Raw genomic sequence first — 24,367 nt, 5'->3', positions numbered from 1 at the left:
TAGTGCCCGATTGGCTTACTCAACCATGGTTCCCTGTGATTCTCGACATGGTATTAGAACCATGTATCACCATCCTGAAACGACCAAACTTGTTGGTTCATCCCGTAACGGGGGATAGCCATCCATGTCATAATACGACAAACTTATTAATTTGTAGAGTCTAAAGAAATCTCTACTGGAACTGGGACTGACAGACCAAACATTGAACATTATCTCAGCGGCCCACAGGCAGTCCACCATGAAAACAATATCTGGTATACATCAGGAAATGGGAGAGATATTGTTTCAAAAACAACATCACTTACAGCACGATGAACATAACGTCTGTTCTGGAATTCCTGGCAGGCCTCCATTATGATGAGGGCTCAGTTATAGTGCCATTAACTACGCCAGAAGTGGCCTTTCAGCATATCTGTGGAGAGGATCAGAGCGTCATTCTGTTGGGACTCACCCCCTGGTAACCAAACTTATGAGGGGAATTTTTAATACCAATCCCCCAAGAACCAGGTACTCTCATATATGGGATGTGAGTATTGTCCTAACGTTGCTAAGGAACTGGTCTCCAGCAACAGCTCTGTCCCTGCAAAAACTGACGCATAAAACAGTAATGCTGATGGCTTTGGTCTCAGCACAAAGGTCTTTACATAAGTTAAGGCTGGACAATATGACTTCTTCAACAAGAAATATAATTTTTCATATTCACGAATTAGTCAAACAGAACAGACCGGGATCATCAGGCCTCAAAATAGAATTTAGGGGTTACCCTATAGATGATCGTCTCTGTATAATAAGACATTTATTGTTATACATAGAGAACACCAAAAATATCAGAGGCAATGAGATGGCACTACTAATCAGCCACAAACAACCCCACAAAAAGGTGTCGGTTCAAACTATTTCCAGATGGCTGAAACAGGTTTTAACAACAGCTGTGGTGGATACTAACATATTCAAATCTCATTCCACCAGGGCTGCAGCTACATCGGCAGCTATGGAATTGGACGTACCGATGGACCAAATCCTGGAGACAGCAGGATGGTCTAGGGAAAAAACGTTCCAACAATTCTACTATAAACCAGTGGTTAAACCTGGAACTTTTGCAGAAACAATTTTAAGTTCTGTATTATGATTTCACCCCATGAAATAGGGGCTATAATTTGTTGTTAATAAATTTATCATGGGTTTTCAATGTCGGATTCATGTTTAAATATGTTAACACAATTCCTCCCTTAGTCAATTAAGGCAGATGTGATGTATGGACTCGTTTCCACGGCATGAAATCACAGAGCTTTGAAATCTTCACATAGTCACTCACGTGACTCCGAAGTAAAATAGTAAGATTAAACGAGAACTTACCAGTTCGAAGTTTGATCGTCATTTTATGAGGAGTAACGTTGAGGGATTACGTGCCCTCCATTCCCACCCTTGATCATAAAGTTCAACTGGTATCCTCTTCTCTAATCTTACTATGTTCAGTCATTATTGTTTTCTGTGATTTCACACCGCTGCTTTGAAGAATGACACGCATGCGTCCTGGCGGGTTCTTCACGTAATCCCTCAACGTTACTCCTCATAAAATGACGATCAAACTTCGAACTGGTAAGTTCTCGTTTAATCTTACTATTATATAGGGCCAATTAACCTACAAACCTGTACATCTTTGGAATGTGAGAGGAAACCGGAGCAAGCAGGTCAAGATACAAGATTCAAGAGATTCAAGAGAGTTTATTGTCAAGTATCCCAGATAGGACAATGAAATTCTTGCTTTGCTTCAGCACAACAGAATATAGTAGCCATAAATAAATACAGAACAGATCAGTGTGTCCATATTCCATTGAATATATATATACACACGTAAATAAGCAGATAAAGTGCAATGGGCTATTAATATTCAGAGTTTTGTTTGAGTTGAGCTTAATAGCCTGATGGCTGTGGGGAAGTTGCTATTCCTGAACCTGGACGTTGCAGATTTCAGGCTCCTGTACCTTCTACCTGAAGGCAGCGGGGAGATGAGTGTATAGCCAGGATGGTGTGGATCCTTGATGATGCTGCCAGCCTTTTTGAGGCAGCGACTGCAAAAGATCCCCTCGATAGTAGGGAGGTCAGAGCCGATGATGGACTGGGCAGTGTTTACAACTTTTTGCAGTCTTTTCCGCTCCTGGACGCTCAAGTTGCCAAACCAAGCCATGATGTAACCGGTCAGCATGCTCTCTACTGTGCACCTGTAGAGGTTCAAAAGAGTCCTCCTTGACATACCGAATCTCCGTAAGCTTCTCAGGAAGTAGAGGCGCTGATGTGCTTTCTTTATAATTGCATCGGTGTTCTGGGACCAGGAGAGATCTTCAGAGATATGCATGGCCAGGAATTTGAACCTCTTGACCCTTTCCATCATCGACCCGTTGATATAAACGGGACCGTGGGACCCCATCCTACCCCTTCCAAAGTCCTCAATCAGTTCCTTGGTTTTGCATGTGTTCAGAGCCAGTTTATTGTGCTAGAACCATTTGGTCAATCGGTCGATCTCACTTCTATACTCTGACTCGTCTCCAAGAGTGATAGGTCCCACAACAGTGGTGTCGTCAGCGAACTTGATGATGGAGTTCGCACTATGACCGGCTACACAGTCATGAGTATAGAGTGAGTACAGCAGGGGGCTGAGCATGCAGCCTTGAGGTGCTCCCGTGCTGATTGTTATCGACGCTGACACATTTCCACCAATACAAACAGACTGTGGTCTGTGAATGAGGAAGTCGAGGATCCAATTGCAGAGGAGAGAGAACACGCGGGGAGAATGCACAAACTCTGTACAGACAGCATCTGTAGTCAGGATCGAACCCAGGTCTCTGGCACGGTAAGGCAGCCACTCTAGCGCTGTGCCACCATGCTGCCCTTATGCATTACGGTTGTGTCCTAAAGCATGGTAGGTTTTAAGTTTCAGGTTCAGGAGAACAGAGGTGGAGAGGACATTTGGCACTCTTGCCTTCATTGTTAAGAGTATTGAGTACAAAGTGTTTAGACATAATGGTACAGTTGTACAAGTCATTGGTGAGGCACACTTGGGATTTTACTGTGTGCAGTTCTAGTTGTCCTACTGTCAGAAGGATGTCATTAAGTTGGAAAAGATGCAGAAAAGATTCACCAAGCTATTACCTAACTTGTAGGCTTGAGTTATAGGAAGAAGTTGGTGAAGAAGGGACTTTTTCCCTTTGGAGCATAGGATGATGAGGGTCATGGTCATGAGGGGCATAGATAAAGTGAACGCTCACAGTCCTTTTTCCAGGGTAGATGATTTTAAGACTAGAGATTTAAGAGGGACCATGGGGGCAATGTTTTCACTCAGTAGGTAGTCTATATCTGGAATGAGTTTTCAGAGGAAACTATAGAAATAGATTCAACTACGACTTACAAATGTCATTTGGACAAGTATATGGGTTTGGGTGGACATCGGCCAAATGCAGGGACATGGGACTAGCAGAGAAAGCCAAATAGGTTGGTGGGAAAAGTTGGCCCAAAGTGCCTGATTATGTGGTATATACTGTAGCTCGATGACTCTGCCCTGCCAGATTCAATCAGGAGCTTTTTCTGGCAGTACAGTCCTTGAGGTGTACAAGAAGGACATGTTTCCATATTCTGCTCCATATTCTGCCCTGCCGGATGTCAGTACAGTAAAGATAAACATGGAAATAAATTGTTCATCCCTCATCATTCATCCATCACCTGCTGACGCTAGTTCTATGTTATCCCACTTTCTCATCCACACCCCACACACAAGGAACAATTTACAGAGGCCAATTAGCCAATGAATCTGCACACCTTTGGGATGTGGAAGGAAACTGGAGCACCCAGAGGAAACCCAGGCCACAGACAGCACCTGAAGTTAGGATCAAACCTGGGTCTCTGATATTGTGAGGCAGCAGCTCTATGAGCTGCACCACTATGCCTGTCATTATGGCCAATATCTTCTTCTTATGGAGTGCACAGCCCAAAGTTGTAGGACAACCTTTTCTATTTGATCTTATTTGATTGTGCACACCGGGTTGATTGCATTCGTCGAAACTGGGCGGACCACATGAAGGTTGCAATCTTCCACCCATGGCCAATATGATTATGCGATTATGTGTTTTATATTTTCGATAAGGTTATCAAAAACATTAAATCAAAAGTACTTTTAATCCAGAGTACTGTACACTTCGCCACTGTTATCATGCCAGCTATTGTTTCTTGGGGAAGATTGTGAGCTGTGAGATGAATGCTTCCAGTTTTAAGGTGATGCCAATCTTATCAGTTAGTAGTTGGGGGAGGGGGTTGGGGGGGGGGGGGGGGGTGAGGCTCCGATGTTGGCAGTAACATGAGAAAGCCCTGTTTCTCTAAACAAGGAGCACCAGTGCTAACCACCTAGATCAGCAAACTGCATTTATACCCACAACGTTTTAACCTGTGATGAGAAAGCTACAATTGGGCTAGGATAATGTGTCAGGATAATAAGATATACCATGCACACTGGCTGAATTCAGATCTTTTTTTAAAGTCTGAATGCTATCAATTGGATCTTTATCAGTATACAGGTAAACCATTGGTATCACTATCACCCAAAGCAAAAACAATCCAAGAAGGCTGTAGTCCTGGCCTGCTATATTTGAGATCAAAACAGTGCAGCTCACCATCTTTATCATGTGTCAACACCAGTATACTTTCATGATGATGAGTTTTCCTTGACTATTTTCAGGGAGTTTTTTTATTATGCCTTGTCATGAGATATTGTGATATGAATGAAGTTCCAGATGTTGATTAACATTCAATTTGTGTTTCCTTTAATAGGAACCATCCAAGTTGCGCAAAAGAACATCACATTTGTGGAGCTCAATATACTGGAAGATGGCCCATACCGGCTCGAGGATAATTCAATGAGTCACAGCTACATAGGTATTGAATGGTTCCCGCAATATTTTCACCATGTTGTTCGTCATCTCCTCTGCTGGATACAGTGACTTACTGACGGAGCATCACATCAGCATCTACTGCTCTCTTCATTAAATATGTTGGCCAGTCCTCTTGTTATGGCTTGAACACCATTCACATTCAATTCAAGTTGAACTAATATGGAAGTCATATCCAACAATAATAAAATTGTTCTTCCAGTGGAGAATGAGCTATTAGTTATAGTGCCTCAACAGACAGCTGCGATCAGTCTCTGCAACTTGCTCCTTGATGTTGCAGTCTTTTGGCCTCAAATCATTGAACTGCCCAGTTATTAATAAGGTTTAGTTTAGTTTAGAAATACAACGTGGAAACAGGCCCTTCGGTCGACCGAGTACATGCCGACCAGCGATCCCCACACTATCCCACACACACGAGGGACAAGTTACAATTGTACCAAGCTAATTAACCTACAAACCTGTACGTCATTGGAGTGTGGAAGGAAACCGGAGATCCCGGAGAAAACTCACGGGGAGAACGTCAGCCATAGTCAGGATCGAACCCGGGTCTCTGGCTCTGTAAGGCAGCAACTCTACCGTTGCACCACCGTGCTTCCCCTATTACTGACCTCCAGTGCTGCTGTCTGTGAATACTGCACATGTTCCCTGTGGTATTAAGATGATCTTATTTAATCCCTTCAAGACGAACCTTACGCCTGTTCTTTCTGCCATAGGTTACGCTCTCACCTCTGGAAAGTGGATCACACGCAAGGATGACTTCAGCTTTGTTGCAGGTGGCCCTCGCTATGGCCACACAGGGGCGGTGTTTCTGCTTGAGAAAGGGAAGACAGATAACCTGGAAATAAAACGCATTTTAACGGGTCATCAAACAGGGTCATACTTTGGGAGCTCTGTGGCCGTAGCTGATCTTAACAGGGACAGGTATGTGATCTGGATCTCTCAAAGCTGCTGTATTAGTTATTGATTTTAACTATTTGATTTGTAAAGAAGGATGGTTTTTCTTTATTGGAAAACTCAGCAAGAATATTTATATCTGAGGTAGAGAAATTAAGGTCCAAACTTGATAGTTAATAGTGCATTAAAACAAATATTATAACTGTAATGTGAGCCTTTCCTGGAGTCTTAGAAGCTTGGAAATAGACATTTTGACCCAATTTACCCATGCTGTGACGTCTCATCTGCACCAGTCCCACCTGCCCATGGTTGGGTCATATCCCTCTAAATAATTCCTATCCATGTACCTGCCAATGTTTTTAAAATGTTGTTATAGTACCAGTCCCAACTAACTCCTCCTGCAGCTCAGTGCAGATACCCACCACACAACTCCCTCTGCATGGAAAAAGTTGCCTCACAGGTTGCTATGTGTCAAAAGTTATGGGGAGAAGCCAGGAGAATGGAGCTGAGAGGGAAAAATAGATTAGCCATAATTGAATAGAGGAGCAGATGCGATAGGCCTAATTCTGCTCCTATGTTATCTTTTGATCTGATGATCTATATCCTCTATTTCTTGATGCCCCTGCTCTGGGTAAAAGACTATGTATTCATCCAATCTATTCCCCTTCTGATTACATACACCTCTGCAAGATCACCCCTCAGCACTCCAAGAAATGATGTCCTAGCCTGCCCAACCTCTCCTTGTAGTTCAGGCCCTCAAGTCTTGAACTGTTTCCTCAAAGTGCCTCAAAATTTTAAAGGAATTGGTTGAGTTCTATGAGACTGACGTTGAGGAAACAACGGCAGTACACTGTCAATAAATGTGACTAAAGATAGACACAAAAAGCTTGAGTGACTCAGCAGGACAGACAGCATCTCCGGAGAAAAGGAATAGGTGATGTTTCGGGTTGAGACCCTTCTTCAGACCCTTCTTTGGGTCTCTACCCGAAATGTCACCTATTCCTTTTCCTCGGAGATGCTGTCTGTCCCACTGAGTTACTCCAACTGTTTGTGTCGCTCTATGGTATAAACCAGCATCTGCAGTTCCTTCCTACCTAAATAAATGGGGCTAGGTGATTTTTTTTCCTATTGTTAGATATTTTTTTAAATTATCTTCTAATAATAAATGACCTGCAGGGAGCAAAGCAACAGAGGTGATTTTCAAGCATCTTGTTAAATCATAGAAAATTATGTCACAGAAAGATCACAACATGGTTACTGAATGGAAGGAGGGTGTTCAGTCTATTGAATCTCCACTGCTTCTTATAAAGCAATCTAGCTGGTCCCATTCTCTCGCCTGTTCCTTTAACCATGCAAAATGTTCAGAATATTCCACGTGAATTTGCCTGCAGTGCAACATGACAGTGTACTCCAGAATTTGTTGCATTAAAAAAAAGGAATGCCATTTTAGTTTTGGTTGTCTCTCTTTGATCCTGAGTTATTGACCCACGTGTCAATGGGAACAGTCTCTCTTTACATATTTAGTCAATGCCGTTATGATTTTAATATTCCTCGCAGATCTCCTCCCAGTCTCCTTTATTCTAAGGTTAGCTTCCCCACATAACCAAATCTCCATCATTGGTGTCATTTTACTAATTCTCTTCTGCACCTTCTCTAAAATCTTTCCATCTTTTCTGGAAGTCGGCATCTAGAGCCTGCTGTAATACTCCAATTCCAGCCAAAGCAGTGGTTTATAACATTTCAAACAACTTCCTTGCTCCTGTAGTCTTTTCTTCAGTTTAGTTGAGTCATGTGTACTGAGATATAGTGAAAAGCTTTTTTCCTTGCTATCTAGTCAGCAGTAAGGCTATACATGATTACAATCAAGCTAAAGTCCAGTAAGGTCCAATTAAAGATAGTCGAGGGTCTCCAATGAGGTAGATGGTGAGTCAGGACCGCTCTCAAGTTGGTGATAAGATGGTTTTGTTGCCCGATAACAGCTGGGAAGAAACTATCCCTGAATCTGGAGGTATGCGCTTTTACACTTTTATACCTCTTGCCTGATGGGAGAGGATAAAAGAGTGAGTGTCCAGGATGAGACTGGTCCTTGATTATGCTGGTGGCCTTGCCGAGCCAGTGTGAAGTGTAGATGGAGTCAATGGAAGCAAGGTTTGTTTGCGTGATCGCCTGCTCTGCATCCACAATCATCTGCAATTCCTTGTGGCTTGGATGTAGCCGTTGCCAAACCTGGCTGTGATGCAAGTGTCTGATTTGACTAAATGGCAGCTCTTATGTCAGGCAGTATGTCAGGCCCATACTACAATCAGTCTAAAGAAGGATCCCAACCCAATCCATGTTCTTCAGAGATGCTGCTTGGCCTGCTGAGTTACTCCAGCACTTTGTCTTTATTCAAATGTAGACATGTACTCCCAAACTATCATTATCTGTGAGCATGTTTCATAATGGGCACTGCTTCTGCGCAAATCATTCTCTCACTGGTTCTTGCTTCATTCCTTCCAGTGGTCATCTATGTGCCACTCCGATGTATTCGAGGGAGAGCTACATCTTTTAAGAATGAATGAAAAAATTAATTCTGCTTCCCTTTGGGTGTTTTAGAAAGACACAACAGAATGTCTTGAAGGCCTTGGATGTTCTTCTGGTGTCCTTGCTAACATTGGTTTACAAACTAGCATCACTAAGATTAGACTGTGCACTCATTAAGTTCATTGCTGCTTGGTAGTTCTCTCTTGATGACTGGCTGCCCCAGTTCTCTGTTTTGCAATAACAACTACATTTCAAAAATTATAAACTAGCCATAAAAGCTCCTTGATTATTCTGAGGCCATGAAAGGCATTGTTTTAATGCCATAACTTATTTTCTTGCAAGGCACTACATTTTGCTGATGGAAGCTTGCACAGTCCTGGCTGTTTGCCAGTACTTCACCATTTGGCTACAATTTATATTTTATATCACTAGCTCTTCAGCTACTTTACAATCTACATTGTCCTCATCTGATTTCTATCCAGATGTGAACACAAATAGGTACAACAAAACAAAAATTAGCCACAAGAACTTAGTTTAATTATAATTTCTTCCTTCGCTCACAATCTGAAGACACAGTCAGAATCTTCCTCCCAGGGTGGAAATGTCCAATACTAGAGGGCATAGCTACAAGGTGAGAGGGGGAAAGTTTAATGGAAATGTGCTGGAGGAGAGGGGGGGGGGGGGGGGGGGGGGGGAGGGAGGGGGGGGGAGGGGGGGGGGGGGGGAGGGAGGGGGGGGAGCTTGTTTAGACAGAGGTTGGTGGGGGCCTGGAATGCACTGTCACGGATGGTGGTAGAGGCAGATTTGATAGTAACATTGAAGAGGTTTTTGGATAGGCAAATGGAGGGGCAGGGAATAGAGGGATGTGTACACGCTGATGAAGTCAGTTTAACTTGACATCATATCCGGCACATACATTGAGGCTGAAGGGCCCGCTCCTGTGCTGTGGTGTTCTATGTTCTATTTTCTAACTGTCAGCCTCCATAATCAAAGATGATGCAGAAAACACTCTATAAGTCAAGGCAGCTTTCTTTTAAAACAAACAGATCGAAGACCATTCATCAGAATTGGGAAAAATAAGACGAGGATTAGCAAGTGTAACATGGGCTAAGGGCAGAGACAAGGGTCTTTCTGATTTTGAAAAAAAAGACACAAAGTGCTGGAGTAACTCCGCAGGTCAGGTAGCATCTCTGGAGAACATGGATAGGTGACGTTTCAGGTCGGAACCATTCAGACTGATCGTGGAGGGGGACGATAAAGCTGGAAGAGAGGTGGGGCAAGACAAAGCCTGGCAAGTGATAGGTGGGTTCTGGTGTGAGGGGGTTTTGATAGTCATATGGGGCACAGGGAAGAGAGAGGGAAGGGAAGGGGAGGGGGGAAAAAATAACTAGATAAGGTTTGTGTGTCGATTTATTATGTAAATTTGGAGAATTCAATGTTTGCACCATTAGCTTATAGGCTACCCCTCTGATTAGTTTGGTTCATAATACATATTCAATGCTGTACATTGTCGAACTTGTGGATTTCTCCACGAAGCACAAGGTGGTAGTGAAAATAAACATTTAACGTTCTCTTTTAATGAAATCTAGTGGATTCAAATGTCATGGTACTTCATTTAGAGTGGATAAACAGTGCATGCTGCACTGTTCATCCTGGTCTGGGCTATAAATAAGTTCAATCAATGATGATCTAATCATGTTATTTTGTAGAAACTAAAGTGATTTGTTTTGTTTATTCAATACAGCTGGCAGGACCTGATTGTTGGAGCTCCACACTACTTTGACCATAGGAAGGAGATCAGTGGCGCTGTGTATGTTTACATGAATGAGGCGGGGATCTTCTCTGAGAAACCTAGCTTGGTGTTGAAGGGCTCTTCAGGTTCCATGTTTGGTCACGTAGTCAGCAGCATTGGAGACCTTAACCAAGACGGATTTCCAGGTTAGATGATTTATTCACTAAAGTTGAAATGCTTTGGATTGCAATCTACATTTTCAATGTAACTTACTGTCCCTACTCCCAATTCCTCCTTCTGCGCCCAAGATGAGGTGTGCCATACCAGGACATCCAAGGTGTCTACCACTCTCTGTAATCTTCATTCCTGAGCATGAATTGACAAACCAGGCCATGATGCAACCAGTCAGTATGCTTTCCATCATAAGCCTGGAGAAGTTCAATAAAGTATTCGTCGGTATTCCAAATTTTCTTCTTTTTTTTTTTCCACTTAAATTTTTATTGATTTTTAAGAGATATTTTCAAAACAGTGCAACACCATCGCCATAAATAAAACAAAGGAAGAAAAACAGCAATCAAAATTAAAAAATAAGTAGATCGGGGGGAAAAAAAAAAAAAAAGTAAATAAATTTAAAAATTGGAATAAGACCATGTGGTTCATTTACCAAATTAAAAAAAGAAAAACCATTACATTGATTAGTTATCTGGAGATAATTCAACATTCATACAAACATACCATCTAGTTCTATATAACGCAATCTTCCCATATCTAGCTCGGCATTTATCTAATTGGTGTCATGGCTCAAATAAACAGTCCATTTTCCCCAGATCTTCTCGAATTCCCCTTGACTCTCAAGGAACATGTCAATTTCTCCATATTAAAGATGTCTCGCACAATTTCCAACCACTGTTCCTGTTTTGGACTTTTTTCATTAAGCCACTGCCTGGTAATGGCCTTCTTACTTGCTGCAAGCAAAACTTTAATCAAATATGTATCTTCTATTTTTGCACTATCTTTAATACGCCCCAGACACATCACAGGGCAGGTATTTGGGATTTTATAACCTAAGATATTATTTACAGCTGCATTAACATTTTCCCAGTATGGCCTTATCTTTACACAGTTCCAGAAAATATGCGAGTGGTCTGCCTCCGTACTCCCACACAGCCTCCAACAGTGTTGTTGGACAGCAAGTTGTCTGCTTTTTATTTTGGGTGTTATAAAAAAGCGAGATAGATTCTTCCAGCAAAATTCTCTCCATACTAGTGAGCTTGTGGATGAACATTGTGTTTCACACATTTGATACCATTCTTCTTCTGTTATTTGGATCTTTAATTCTGCTTCCCATTTTGTTTTTATGTAGAGCGTTGATTCTCCCCCGCTTTCCACCAGAGCTTGGTAGAAAGCAGAGATGACCCGAGACTCCTTCTGTTTGTATGCATCCACAATCACCTTGATCACATTATTTGAAGTTTCATCTAGTTCTGGCCTTATCTCTTTTATAAAGTAGTCTCTTAATTGCAAGTATCTAAAAAAATCTTTGTTTTCGAGACCATATTTGACTTTACATCTTGGAAGCTCATAAACTCGCCATTTTCTGAAACTGTATACATTGCCGTTATGCCTTTTTGTGCCCATTCTTTGAATTTTGAATCATACACCCCTGGCTTAAACTTTGAGTCATATGCGAACCACTTCAATGCATGAACCCCTCTTTTTAATTTGTATTTTTCCACTATAACATTCCATATTTCTAACGTAAATGCTACTATTGGATCCATAGCATGTCTCAAAGCCCCTCTCAGATATTTGTTTCCCACCAAAATCTGGGTCTGGTAACCCTGTATCTCCCTTTCCATTACTTTCCATCGAGATTCATAATCAGGTCTACACCAACAAGCCAGAGGTCTGAGTTGAGCTGCATAAAAGTATTTCCTCAGATTTGGTAAAGCCATTCCACCCTTGCTTTTCGGCAGTTGAAGTGTTGTTAGTTTTATTCTTGTTTTTTTGCTATTCCAAATGAATCTAGAGATCATTTTATCCCAGGCTATGAATTTATCTCGGGGGACATTAATTGGGAGAGATTGGAATAAATATAGTAGTTTAGGTAGGATATTCATTTTTACCGTTTGTATTCTGGGACTGAAGTCTAGAGGAAGGGTCGACCACCTCTCAACCTTTTTGATGTTTTCTTCAATTTTGTTATAATTAGTTTCAAACAAGTTGGAAAGTGTTTTGGTTATAGTTACACCAAGATACTGCATCGTTTTAGAGTTCCATTTCAGATTATATGCATCTCTGATTTGTTGGGATGGAGAATAATTGAATGAAAGAATTTGTGTTTTTGTTATATTCAATTTATACCCTGAGTAGTATCCATATGTTTCAAATAGGTTCATTAGATTTGGGAGACATATATCTGGTCGTTCAAGAAAAATAAGGATATCATCAGCGAAAAGACCAATTATATGTTCTTTCCCCCCTATTTTGACCCCCTGCAGGTCTTCTCTCTGCCTTATTGCTTGTGCTAAGGGTTCAATATACAAAACGAAGAGAGTAGGAGAAAGACAGCATCCTTGCCTTGTGCCCCTCTCTAACTGGATCCTTTTTGATATGTTTCCATTTACCTTAATCCTAGCTGTAGGCTCCTGATATATTGTTTTAATACACCGAATTACATCTTCATTGAAACCAAATCTCCTCAGTACTTCATATAAGAATACCCAACTAACACTATCAAAGGCTTTTTCTGCATCTAAACTGACCAGGACCATATTTGTATCTTTTTTTTGAGCATTATCCACAATGTGGAGGGTTCTTCTAATATTATCCTGTGTTTGACACCCCCGAATAAATCCAGTTTGGTCTTCATTAATCAGATCTGGTACAAAAGTCTCGAGTCTTTTGCAAATGATTGAGGTAAATAGTTTGTAGTCTACATTTAAAATTGAGATTGGCCTGAAATGTTTACATTGCTCTTTGTCTTTGCCTTCCTTGGGTAAAATGGTAATAATTGCTTCCTTCCATGATGGGGGAGCCCTGCCCTCTTTAAGGGTCCAGTTAAAGCAAGACAGGAGCAGAGGTGTTAGCTGTTTCTTAAAGGCCTTGTACCATTCTGGTGGAAACCCATAGCTGCCTGGTGATTTACTAGCCTTGAGTCCACTGATTGCAGCTTCCAGCTCCTTAACCATAAATTGTGACGTAATGGTATTATTTTGTGTCTCACCAATGGATGGCAGATCAAGTGAGTGAAGAAAACTTCTCATTGTCCTTTCGTCAGCTGATGGTGGTTTAGAATAGAGTTTCTTATAGTATTCTTCAAATATTCTTTCTATCTCATCTGGCTCATGTGATAATTGATTGGTTTTAGGATCTCTTATTTTATGAATTGTATTAGAGGCCTGCTGTTTACGCAGGCATCTGGCCAGGAGTCTAGTTGCTTTTGGACCTGCTTCATAATAGGTCTGCTTTACGAATCTTGCCCTTTTTTCCATATCTCCCCTGAGGATCTCATCTCCCCCCTTTTTTCCTTAATCTGTTTTAGTACCAACTGATCCTGTATGTTTTTATGTTTTTTCTCCAATTCTTTCAGTTTTTCTACTTTATGTTCATACGTAGCTAGCCTGGCCTTTTTTTGTGATGATGTCAGAGCGATCAGCTTTCCACGTATAACTGCCTTCATAGCATCCCACAGTATTACAGGATCCACATCCCCATTATCATTCTCTTCTATGTACCTTTTTATCTCTTCCCTTATTTGTTCCACATTTGCCTTATTATTCAAAATACCCACATTGAGCCTCCAAACAGTATTTCTTTTTCTACTATTCAGGTGTACTGTCAAGCTGATCGCACTGTGATCAGATACATCTGCCACCCCGATTTTACACTCTGTGATCCTGTGACTTTCACCCGTATTCATTAAAAAGTAGTCAATCCTGGAGTAGACTGAGTGAGGTACTGAATAGTGTGTGTAGTCCCTTTCTAAAGGGTGAAGTTCTCTCCAAACATCAATTAGGCCCATTTCCTGTACTGATGTGTTAATAAACTTGGTCAGATGCATCTTGGTTTTTTTTAGGCTTGTTGTATCCAGATTATGATTCATGACCACATTGAAGTCCCCTCCACATATTAAAATACCTTCAGTCTCTAAAGAATAATGTCAAACAGAGTTTTGATAAAACATTTGGTACTCTCTGGGGGGGCATATACATTGATCAGTGTCACGACTTTGTTTCTAACTTTCCTTTAACTAATACATACCTTCCCTCTTTGTCCCTGACTTCTTTATGGCATTCAAATTGGACTGCATTTGTAATAAGGATAGCCACTCCCCTCTTTTGGCTAGTTTTATAGGAACTATAAAATGCATTTCTAAAGCCAAAGCATTTTAGTTTCTCATGTTCTTGTTGAGGCAGGTGGGTTTCTTGTAAAAATAGTACCTGGGCCTTTTCTTTTTTCAGTTTAGCCAGGACCTTGGTCCTTTTAACTGGATTATTCATCCCATTTACATTGAGTGACACCAATTTGATAGTATTACGTGACATTTAATTTACCTACTCCTGTCTTGCATTCATAAATCTCCAGATAACTTGAAACTGTGCAGGTCTGAACATCTGGACAACATGTGCCAAATAAAAAAAAGAAAAGAAAAGAAAAAATAGTTGACTTCCAAGTAAGGGTGATTCCTTCCCACCCTGAGTCCCCGTTGGCAGGTATAGGTGAAAGCCTCCTCCCAGAGGGCCCCTCACTAGAGGTGAAACACTCCATTTCACGCATCCTAGTATCGTCCAACGTCATCCGATAGCACTTATTTTTTAGTCCAAAAGAATTTGTGACTCAATAAAAGCTCGTTGGATGGGGTCTGCTCAGACTCCTGTAGTCGCTCTCTTGCTGTCTCACTCTCATCTTCGCTCCTCTTTCCAACTCTCTGCCATGTGAAAGCCTGGAGAAGAAGCTCCATCTCTGGGTCCGCCAGCTCCTCAGCGCTGTAATCAGGTGTCTCCACGGAGTAGCCTCTCCTCCTTAATTCCTGTGCTGCGTCTTGTGCACTATGATATGTGCATGTTCCTGAGTCCCAGTGAATACGCATCTTGTCCAGCGGGGTCTGGAAGCGGACACCTCTCTCCTTCAGGGCCCTCTTTATTCCCTTATATGCCTTGTGCTTCTGGACAACCTCCGTTGCATAGTCGTGGTCAATTGATAGACGTCGCCCGTCAATCATTATCTTCTTTCCCTAGGCCTTTTTCAATACCATTTCTTTGGTATTAAACTCCAGGAAATTTACCACTATAGACCTAGGTGGTGAATTACCTTCCGGTTTGCGAGCCAAAGCTCTGTGCGCGCGCTGGATCCGTACGTTGGTGTCCGTTGTTATTACGAGTTCAGTTTTTAAAAGTTGCTCCACAAATTCAGACATAGATTTGCCTTCTTTCTCTTCAGGTACGCCGTAGATGTGAATGTTATTTCTTCTAGACCGTCCTTCCAAATCAGTCAGTTTTTCTTGCATGGCTTTCTGTTTTTTCATAGATTTAAACAGCACATTTTTTACAGCCATGTTAATTGTCTCAGCTTCTTCGATTCATGCTTCAGCTTTGTTTAGTCTAGTTTCATGGGTGTGGATTTGTTTGGAGTTTGCAGAAAGTTTATGATAAATTTCTTGCTTCAGTACTCTGAGTTCGGTTTTCATGTCTTCTTTGATTTCATCTTTAAATTTATATGTCCACTTTATATTCAGCCCTGAAGTCATGTATTTCCTTACTGATATTGTGTAGCATTGAGCGCACGGTTTCTGCAGAGTCATCTTTTGAGCTTTGAGCTTTGTCCATCTCCGGTGAATTCTTTCTTTCTCGTCCGTCACGTTTCTTTTGACTTCTAGTTGTCGCTCCCCCACTCATTCCAAAACAGAAAACTGTGAATTATGTGGCAGTTAGTGAATTAAGGGAGGCTAGTTTTAAACTTGCTATCGGGAGCTCAAAATTAAGCAGCCATCTGCTCGCGTCGCCACCGGAAGCCCAAACCAAATTTTCTTGATCTTCTAAGGAAATGGAGGCATTGATGACCTTTCCTTGTTTTTGCATCAAAGTGCTGGTTCCAGGACATGGGTTTGGAGAAATTCATGCTCAGAAACTTGAAGCTGTTGGCTCTCCCATTGCCATCCTGAAGGTTTGTTGGTCATGTCTTTCTCCTCCTGAAGTCGACAATCAGCTCCAGATTTTGTTTTTACAACAAGACCTGATGCACCAATTGCTAGAAATTCATGTTCATACGTTATAGTAGAAGAATTGGGCCATTTGGTCCATCAAGTCTAGCCCGCCATTTAATCATGGCTGATCTATCTTTCCCTCTCTACCCCATGTTCCTACCTTCTCCCCATAACCCCTGACATCCTATTTTAATTAACCCTGTTCATTCATTTATGGGTAAGATAGGTGGTGTTGTGGATAATGAAGTAGATTTTCAAAGTCTACAGAGAGATTTATGCCAGTTGGAAGAGTGGGCTGAAAGATGTCAGATGGAGTTTAATGCTGATAAGTGTGAGGTGCTACATCTTGGCAGGACAAATCAAAATAGGACGTACATGGTAAATGGTAGGGAATTGAAGAATGCAGTTGAACAGAGGGATCTGGGAATAACTGTGCACAGTTCCCTGAAGGTGGAATCTCATGTAGATAGGGTGGTAAAGAAAGCTTTTGGTGTGCTGGCCTTTATAAATCAGAGCATTGAGTATAGAAGTTGGGATGTAATGTTAAAATTATACAAGGCATTGGTGAGGCCAATTCTGGCGTATGGTGTACAATTTTGGTCGCCTAATTATAGGAAGGATGTCAACAAAATAGAGAGAGTACAGAGGAGATTTACTAGAATGTTGCCTGGGTTTCAGCAACTAAGTTACAGAGAAAGGTTGAACAAGTTAGGTCTTTATTCTTTGGAGCGCAGAAGGTTAAGGGGGGACTTGATAGAGGTCTTTAAAATGATGAGAGGGATAGGCAGAGTTGACGTGGATAAGCTTTTCCCACAGAGAAGGGAAGGTTCAAACAAGAGGACATGACTTGAGAATTAAGGGACAGAAGTTTAGGGGTAACATGAGGGGGAACTTCTTTACTCAGAGAGTGGTATCTGTGTGGAATGAGCTTCCAGTGAAGGTGGTAGAGGCAGGTTCGATTTTATCATTTAAAAATAAATTGGATAGTTATATGGACGGGAAAGGAATGGAGGGTTATGGTCTGAGTGCATGTAGATGGGACTAGGGGAGAATACGTGTTCGGCACGGACTAGAAGGGCCGAGATGGCCTGTTTCCGTGCTGTAATTGTTATATGGTTATATGGGTGCGGACATGGTGAACAAATCCAACATTTATTACCGTTGGTGGTGCATTCACTGTGGCAGCCTGTGAAACGAAGGCTACCCAGTGGATCTGAACAGAGCTGAGCTGACCAGTAGATGGGGTTATCGCCATCTACTGGTCAGCTGAGCCTACATCAGTGATACGGTCGTCTGGAAGCTTATTCAGGCTAAATAAAATTAATCTAAAACATATTTCAAAATTATATTACAATCTTTAATTCCTCGTACTGCTTTGTAAATCTTTTTATGAACACTGAGCATATATAGTGCTTCTGCTTTAGTTCTGCTGTGACTCATGAGAAGACTGCTTTGCTAATTTTGCAACACTGGACATCCCTGCCTTGCAGTCATGGAAATCCGCCCTTACAGAATTCACAAAATCATAACAAATACATGATTCAAGATTCAAGAGAGTTTATTGTCATGTATCCCGGATAGGACAATGAAATTCTTGCTTTGCTTCAGCACAACAGAATATAGTAGGCATGAATACAGAACAGATCAGTGTGTCCATATACCATTATATAAATATATACAGAAATGAATAAATAAACAGATAAAGTGCAAGCAAACAGATCATGGGCTATTAATGTTCAGAGTTTTTGTTTGAGTTGAGTTTAATAGCCTGATGGCTGTGAGGAAGTAGCTATTCCTGAACCTGGATGTTGCAGTCTTCAGGCTCCTGTACCTTCTACCTGAAGGTAGCGGGGAGATGAGTGTGTTGCTAGGATGGTGTGGGTCCTTGATGATGCTGCCAGCGTTTTTGAGGCAGCAACTGCGATAGAATACATTGATGATTCAAAATAAAATTCCCTCTCATGGAACTTTTGTGAAAAAAAAACTAAACTAAACAAAAATCAAAAATGTGTGTTTCAACTGTGATGCATGCACAGAACATGGAACAGTCGAGCACAGGAACAGGACCTTCAGTGCACAATGTCCAAGCTAAACTAATCTGATCTCCCTGCATATGATCAATGCCCCTTCATTCACTGCTTATCCATGTGCCCCTTGTAAGCCACTGTCATAGTTGCCTCCAACACCAACCCCCGCAACACATTCCAGGCACCCACTGCTTCATGTGTAAAAAAAATCGCACATCTCCTTTAAACTTTGCCCCTTTCACCTTAAAGCTACGCCCTCTAGTCTTTCACTTTTTCACTCTGGGAAAAGATACTGACTATCTACCATATGCTGCTCGTAATTTTATATACTGGCACAATGGTGCAGAGGCAGAGCTGCTTCCATACAGCGCTAGAGATCCAAATTCAATCCTGATGACAGGTGTTGTTTTCACGTGGGTGTGACTATGTGGGTTTTCTCCGGGTGTTCCGGTTTCCCCCAAATCCCAAAGACGTGCAGGCTTGTAAGTCAATTAGCTTATGTAAATTGCCCCTAGTATGTAGGATGAGAAAGTGGGATAGCCATAGAATTAATGTACAGATGATCGATGGGTTCGGTGGGCTGAAGGGCCTGTTTCAACTCTGTATCTCTGAAATTAAAAACAAAATATAGTTGATGCACTTTTGCATTGCAAGATATTGAGATACAGACTGTTTTAATGGCACAAGTGTGGCCTGGCATGATTATCAACCTTTTCAGAGAGTTTGTTTTGGAATGGAGGTGATTTGTTAGGATGTGTTCCGACTGAAACTTTCCCATCCTAACCTGAGTTTGAAATGCGCAAAATACAATTGTTTTCAAATCCATCTCTCGGAACATTTGACACATATTGTTCTGTCATATCCCTCTTGGAGAACACTGATTGGGGCAGTGTAGGCAGGAGGTAATAACATTACAGTAATGGGAGGTAGCAGGCAGAGGATTGTGCACTGGGATAAGGACTTTGGGGCCTTATCACAGAAATCAGTGTGATGATAGGTGGATACAAGTGAGGAGAGTTTCTGATTAGCAGATTGTCTTTTTATCTCCAGCCTTTGCCCAACAAACAACCCCCTCCCCCACCTGTAACCACTGATCATTTGCCAAACTTTGTTCTGCTCCCCCCTCGACTGCTTTCTCCCCCCTCTCGACTGCTTTCTCTCCCATTGGTCTAAAGAAGGATCCCAACCCGAAACGTCACCAATCCATGTTCTTCAGAGATGCTGCTTGGCCTGATGAGTTACTCCAGCACTTTGTCTTTATTCACATGTAGACATGTATTCCCAGACTACCTCTATCTGTGAGCATGTTTCATAATGGGCACTGCCTCTGCGCAAATCATTCTCTCACTGGTTCTTGCTTCATTCCTTCCAGCAGTGATGCAGTGTGCTGCCTGTTGATTCTGTGAGGATTTGCTTGTGAACTTGCGAATCCATTTCTCAGACCAATATCTGCATTATTTTCAACCATCCTCTGTTGCATTTGGTACATAGCAAGTTGGATGGGTTTTTCTCTTGAGCTGTGCTCAGCTCACGTTCTGTGCCAAATCTCAGTACAATACCATCAGGAAGGAAGTCTTTGACTGGACTGATGGAGGTCAAAGCAATTCTTCCCTGGGCGAGTTTTGTTACGGCAAAGCAATAGTGAACTTGGGGTTTGATGATTGTTTCAAAGCCAAAAATGAACTCTCACAGCAGTTAAGATTTCCATCTGGTGGGGATCAGGTTTACTTGGATGATTAATTTATGCTTTCTCTTGGACACCCATTTTGAAACGTGGACGAAAATTTATAATGAGATTTAATTATCTTTCATCTCTTAATGGGGAATTACTACCTGCATGGCCATTCTCAATATGTGACCATCAACTGTGAGTGTTGTATCAGCAATCATCTGACAGGAACATATACCATCCTAGCTAAGTATAATTCTATTCTTGTCCTTGCCACGGTTTCCATATATTTTCAGTTCTATCAAAGGTTTGGGATGATCAAGCTATTAAAAGGTCTGTGTAATGGACCATTAAATTCCAGTTGCTACAGAGTTCTTGAATCCAATCTAAATGGAACCTGACGAGAATGTACTAGATTATGAAATGCCAATATGTGGCACTGCACAACACTAACCACGGCAATCATGAACTTCTCTGAACTGTCTTTGGTTGTACTAAGAAATTTGGTTATTGCACTTGTCAATCAATCAATCAATCAATCAGTTTTATTCATCACATACACATATAAGTGCAGTGTAATGAATTTACCAGCAGCAGTACAATCAAAAAAGAACACACAATACACATTAAAAATTAAACACAAACATCCACCACAGCATTCTTCACTGTGGTGGAAGGCACAAATTACAGTCAGTCCTCCTCCATTGTTTACCCGTGGTCGGGGCCATAAACCTCCAATGTCACCACTACGGGCAGCCTGATGTACAGGCCTTCTCGTCGGGATGGTTAAAACTCCGACGTCGGGACGGCCGAACACACACCTTGGAGGCCCCGAATTGGCGCTTTCCTACCGGAGGCCGCGGCTTCAGGATGTTGTAGGCTGCAGGCCCGCGGTCGGAGCTCTTCTCTGGCTGTCCCCGGCGAGGGAATCCAGGCTCCAGATGGTAAGTCCACGCCGTGCCCACGGCTAGAAGCTCCCCATGCCGCGGCTTCAGGATGTCATCGGCCACGGGCCGACGGTCAGAGCTCTTCTCTGGCGATCCCTAGCGAGGGATCCCATGCTCAGGACGCAGGCCGTGGCTTCGGGCTGTAACAGTCCGCGGGCCAGCGATCAGAGCACTCCCTTCTGGCGACCCCGGCAAGGGCTCGCCTGCACCGCGATGAAAAGTCCATGCTGCGCCCGCTGCTGAAACTCCGGACCCGACTCCGGGAAAGGCTGTACCAATCCATGGTGTTAGGCCGCGAGGGAGGCGACATGGAAAAAGTCACCTCTCTGTGGAGGAGGCGACCGCATCTCGGAGGATTTGTCCTGGTCCCTCAACACCTCCAAGCTGATCAAAAAGGCACAGCAGTGCCTTTACTTCCTGAGGAGGCTCAAGAAAGCCCACCTGTCCCCCCAGATCCTGACCAACTTCTACCGGTGTACCATCGAGAGCATCTTGACCGCCTGCTTCACGGTATGGTACAGCAGCTGCACTGTTGCGGACAGGAAGGCACTACAACGGGTGGTGAAAACCGCGCAGCACATCATCGGTGCCCCGCTCCCTGCCATGGATGCCCTCCACCGAAAACGGTGTCTGAAACGAGCTGGGAAGACCATTAAAGACCCCTCCCACCCCAACCATGGACTGTTTGCCCTCCTCCCATCAGGGAGGCGGTACAGGAGCCTCAGGTCTCGTACCAGTAGGATGAGGAACAGCTTCTACAATCATACCGTCGCATTGCTGAACTCGGAGTCCCGCCGATAGATTCCTCCGGTCCCTCCGTCCCCATTGTTTAATTATTCTGTATTTTTTATTATTCTGTATCTTTTATTTTTTTAAATTTCTATATTGCACTACTACGGACTGACGCAAAACTGCATTTCGTTGTACCCATACTCAGTATTTGTGCAATGACATTAAAGTTGAATTGAATTGAATTTAAACACACATTTGAACACACTAAAAAAAACAAAAAAAGTAGAAATGACGAACATGCTGCTGGCAGGGCAGCCGACTCGTAGCGCCCCCACCATAAAGTTGTCAATTTATTGAATGTTTCCGATTGTTTTATATGATCAGTGTGTATTGCATTTGCGGGCCTGTTAAAGCTGCTGCAAGTAAGAATTTAATTGTTCTCTTAAGGGATTGAGCAATTAAATTGATAATGAAACACCCTTGGCTTGACTCTTGATGATGAGACGTGGGATTCCAAAATAACTGGACCACCAAAACCAATAGATGTTTTGGTGTTGTTTGATCAATTCACTCAACACAGATCAGAGACTCTACACAAGGTGTTTATGGTCTATGTGTTTTGTCACCAGTTGTCTTTGAAGTTACCAATCTGAATTATTTCCTATTTAAAAATACAATGGCCTCATCATAATTCAAATTGAAACCTCTCCCTAGAAGATAGACACAAAATTCTGGTGTAACTCAGCGGGACAGGCAGCATCTTTGGACGGAAAGAATGGGTACTCGCATTCTCCTTTCAAAATCTGTTGACAGTGGTTTCTGAAAATTTGTATTAATTTAACAAAAATCATGGAATTATAAAATATCATCCTCTTGTAATGAGAATATTATAATGGATTATATGGGGATGAAGCAAGCCCATCAGGCATACCAGACCCCCCACACCCCACCCCATCAACTCCATGGTGCCTCTAGAAAGTAGCTGATATAATCGAGAACCCCCCCACAGTGGCCATTCTCTCTTCATCCCACTCCCATCAGGCAGAAGATACGAAAGGTTCAAACCACGTACCACCAGATTGAAGAACTTCTTCTTATCAAGTGTTTTAACTGACTTCTCATTTGCTACAGATGTATCCCTGACCTTACGGTCTACCATGTTGTGGCATTCACGCTTTCTAAGCAGATGCAACACTCTATTCTGCACTCTGTTCATTTTGTCTTTTGCACTACCTATTAATATCATGTCTGGTATGATCTGCCTGGATAGTATGCAAAACAAACTTTGGCACTGTATCTCGGTAAAAGTAACAATAATAAATCAAGATGTATACCGATCTGTTCAGTCACAGTTAAATATTTGGTCTGCTTCCTCCTTCTGGGTGAGATGTTTAAAATAGGTAATCCTCTGAGAAGAATTAAGATGATAGCAGAGAAGAAACAACTGCTAATTCCTGCAGTCCTCAACATGTGTCACTCTGTCCCCAGCTGGTCAATGGTCTTGCATTCATGTATGAATTTTCTCATCTCAGAGGCACCATTCTCTGCAGGCAGCAGGGTAAAGGGTTAGTTAAACATGTTTGTTTTTCTTCCACAGATATCGGGATTGGAGCACCTTACGATGAATATGGTAAACTTTTCATCTACCAAGGTGGAGCAACAGGGCTGGCTCCCCAACCTAGCCAGGTATATACTTACATAAAGCATACAGCACTGAAGGAAGACACAAAATGCTGGAGTAACTCAGCGGGTCAGGCAGCATCTCTGCAGAAAAGGAATAGTGACATTTCGGGTTGAGACCCTTCTTCAGAACCTGGAGTCCGAAGAAGGGACTCGACCCGAAACTTCACCTACTCCTTTTCTCCAGGGATGCTGCCTGACCCGCTGAGTTACTGCAGCATTTTGTGTCTATCTTCAGTGCAAGCCAGCATCTGCAGTTCATTCCTACAGCACCGAATCGAGCTATTTTTCAATCCAGCCTTTTGCCAATTTTTGGTCACCCTTTTACCCCATTTTCTCACCCACTCCTCACACAAGGGGCAATTTACAAAGGCCAATTACAAACCCACAAGTCTTTGGGATGTGGGAGGGACCAGAGCACCCAGAGGGAACCTTTGAGGTCACTGGGAGAATGTACAAACTCCACACGGACAGCACCTGAGGTCAGGACCGAACCCGGATCTCCGGCGGTGTGTGGCAGCTGCTCCACCAGCTGCGTCACTGTGCTGCCCCATTTTGCTTGAGATGTTACATCCGAACCCGATGATCTGATCTGACTTTTCAGGCAGATATTAAAAATAACAGGAAGCTTCCTAAAAAGTAAAGAGTGTTGGTGTCTTTGGGAACCTCTGTCTATGTGAATGGATTAATTGGTAAATTCAAGATCAGTGGACTCGCAATTTGTTTAGATGTTCCACTGAGACCTGAATCTTCGTAACATGACATTCCAGGTAAAACCCAGAGAATTCTTAAATATGTTTGGAAATGCTGCCTTTCGAATGAAAGGAGGCACTCATTTCAAGAAGAGTGGTGAGGTTTCCAAACATCTTGGCCATCAATTATCGCTCAGCCAATTTGAGTAAAGTGCCATCAGGGCATCATTGCTTGTGTTGATGAAGGTTTATTGTGTGTGTTTCAGCTGCTACATTTCCTACCTAATGGTCACATTTATTTAAAAGCATTTAATTTAACAGATTTTACG

The 24,367-nt window shown here is 42.4% G+C and overlaps 1 protein-coding gene across 1 annotated transcript in view; it reads left to right on the top strand.

The window, feature by feature from the left end:
• itga3 (integrin subunit alpha 3) overlaps positions 1-24,367 on the top strand; it is a 165,418-nt gene that overhangs the window by 83,838 nt on the left and 57,213 nt on the right. Inside the window, exons 5-8 of the mRNA XM_033035336.1 lie at positions 4,819-4,923; positions 5,651-5,858; positions 10,099-10,292; positions 23,264-23,352. Coding sequence (XP_032891227.1) covers positions 4,819-4,923; positions 5,651-5,858; positions 10,099-10,292; positions 23,264-23,352 — 596 coding nt within the window. The remainder of the gene's footprint in view (positions 1-4,818; positions 4,924-5,650; positions 5,859-10,098; positions 10,293-23,263; positions 23,353-24,367) is intronic.

Source organism: Amblyraja radiata, chromosome 16 (assembly GCF_010909765.2).
Source record: "Amblyraja radiata isolate CabotCenter1 chromosome 16, sAmbRad1.1.pri, whole genome shotgun sequence".
Lineage (NCBI taxonomy): Eukaryota > Metazoa > Chordata > Chondrichthyes > Rajiformes > Rajidae > Amblyraja > Amblyraja radiata.
This window is presented reverse-complemented; position numbering and strand designations above follow the sequence as displayed.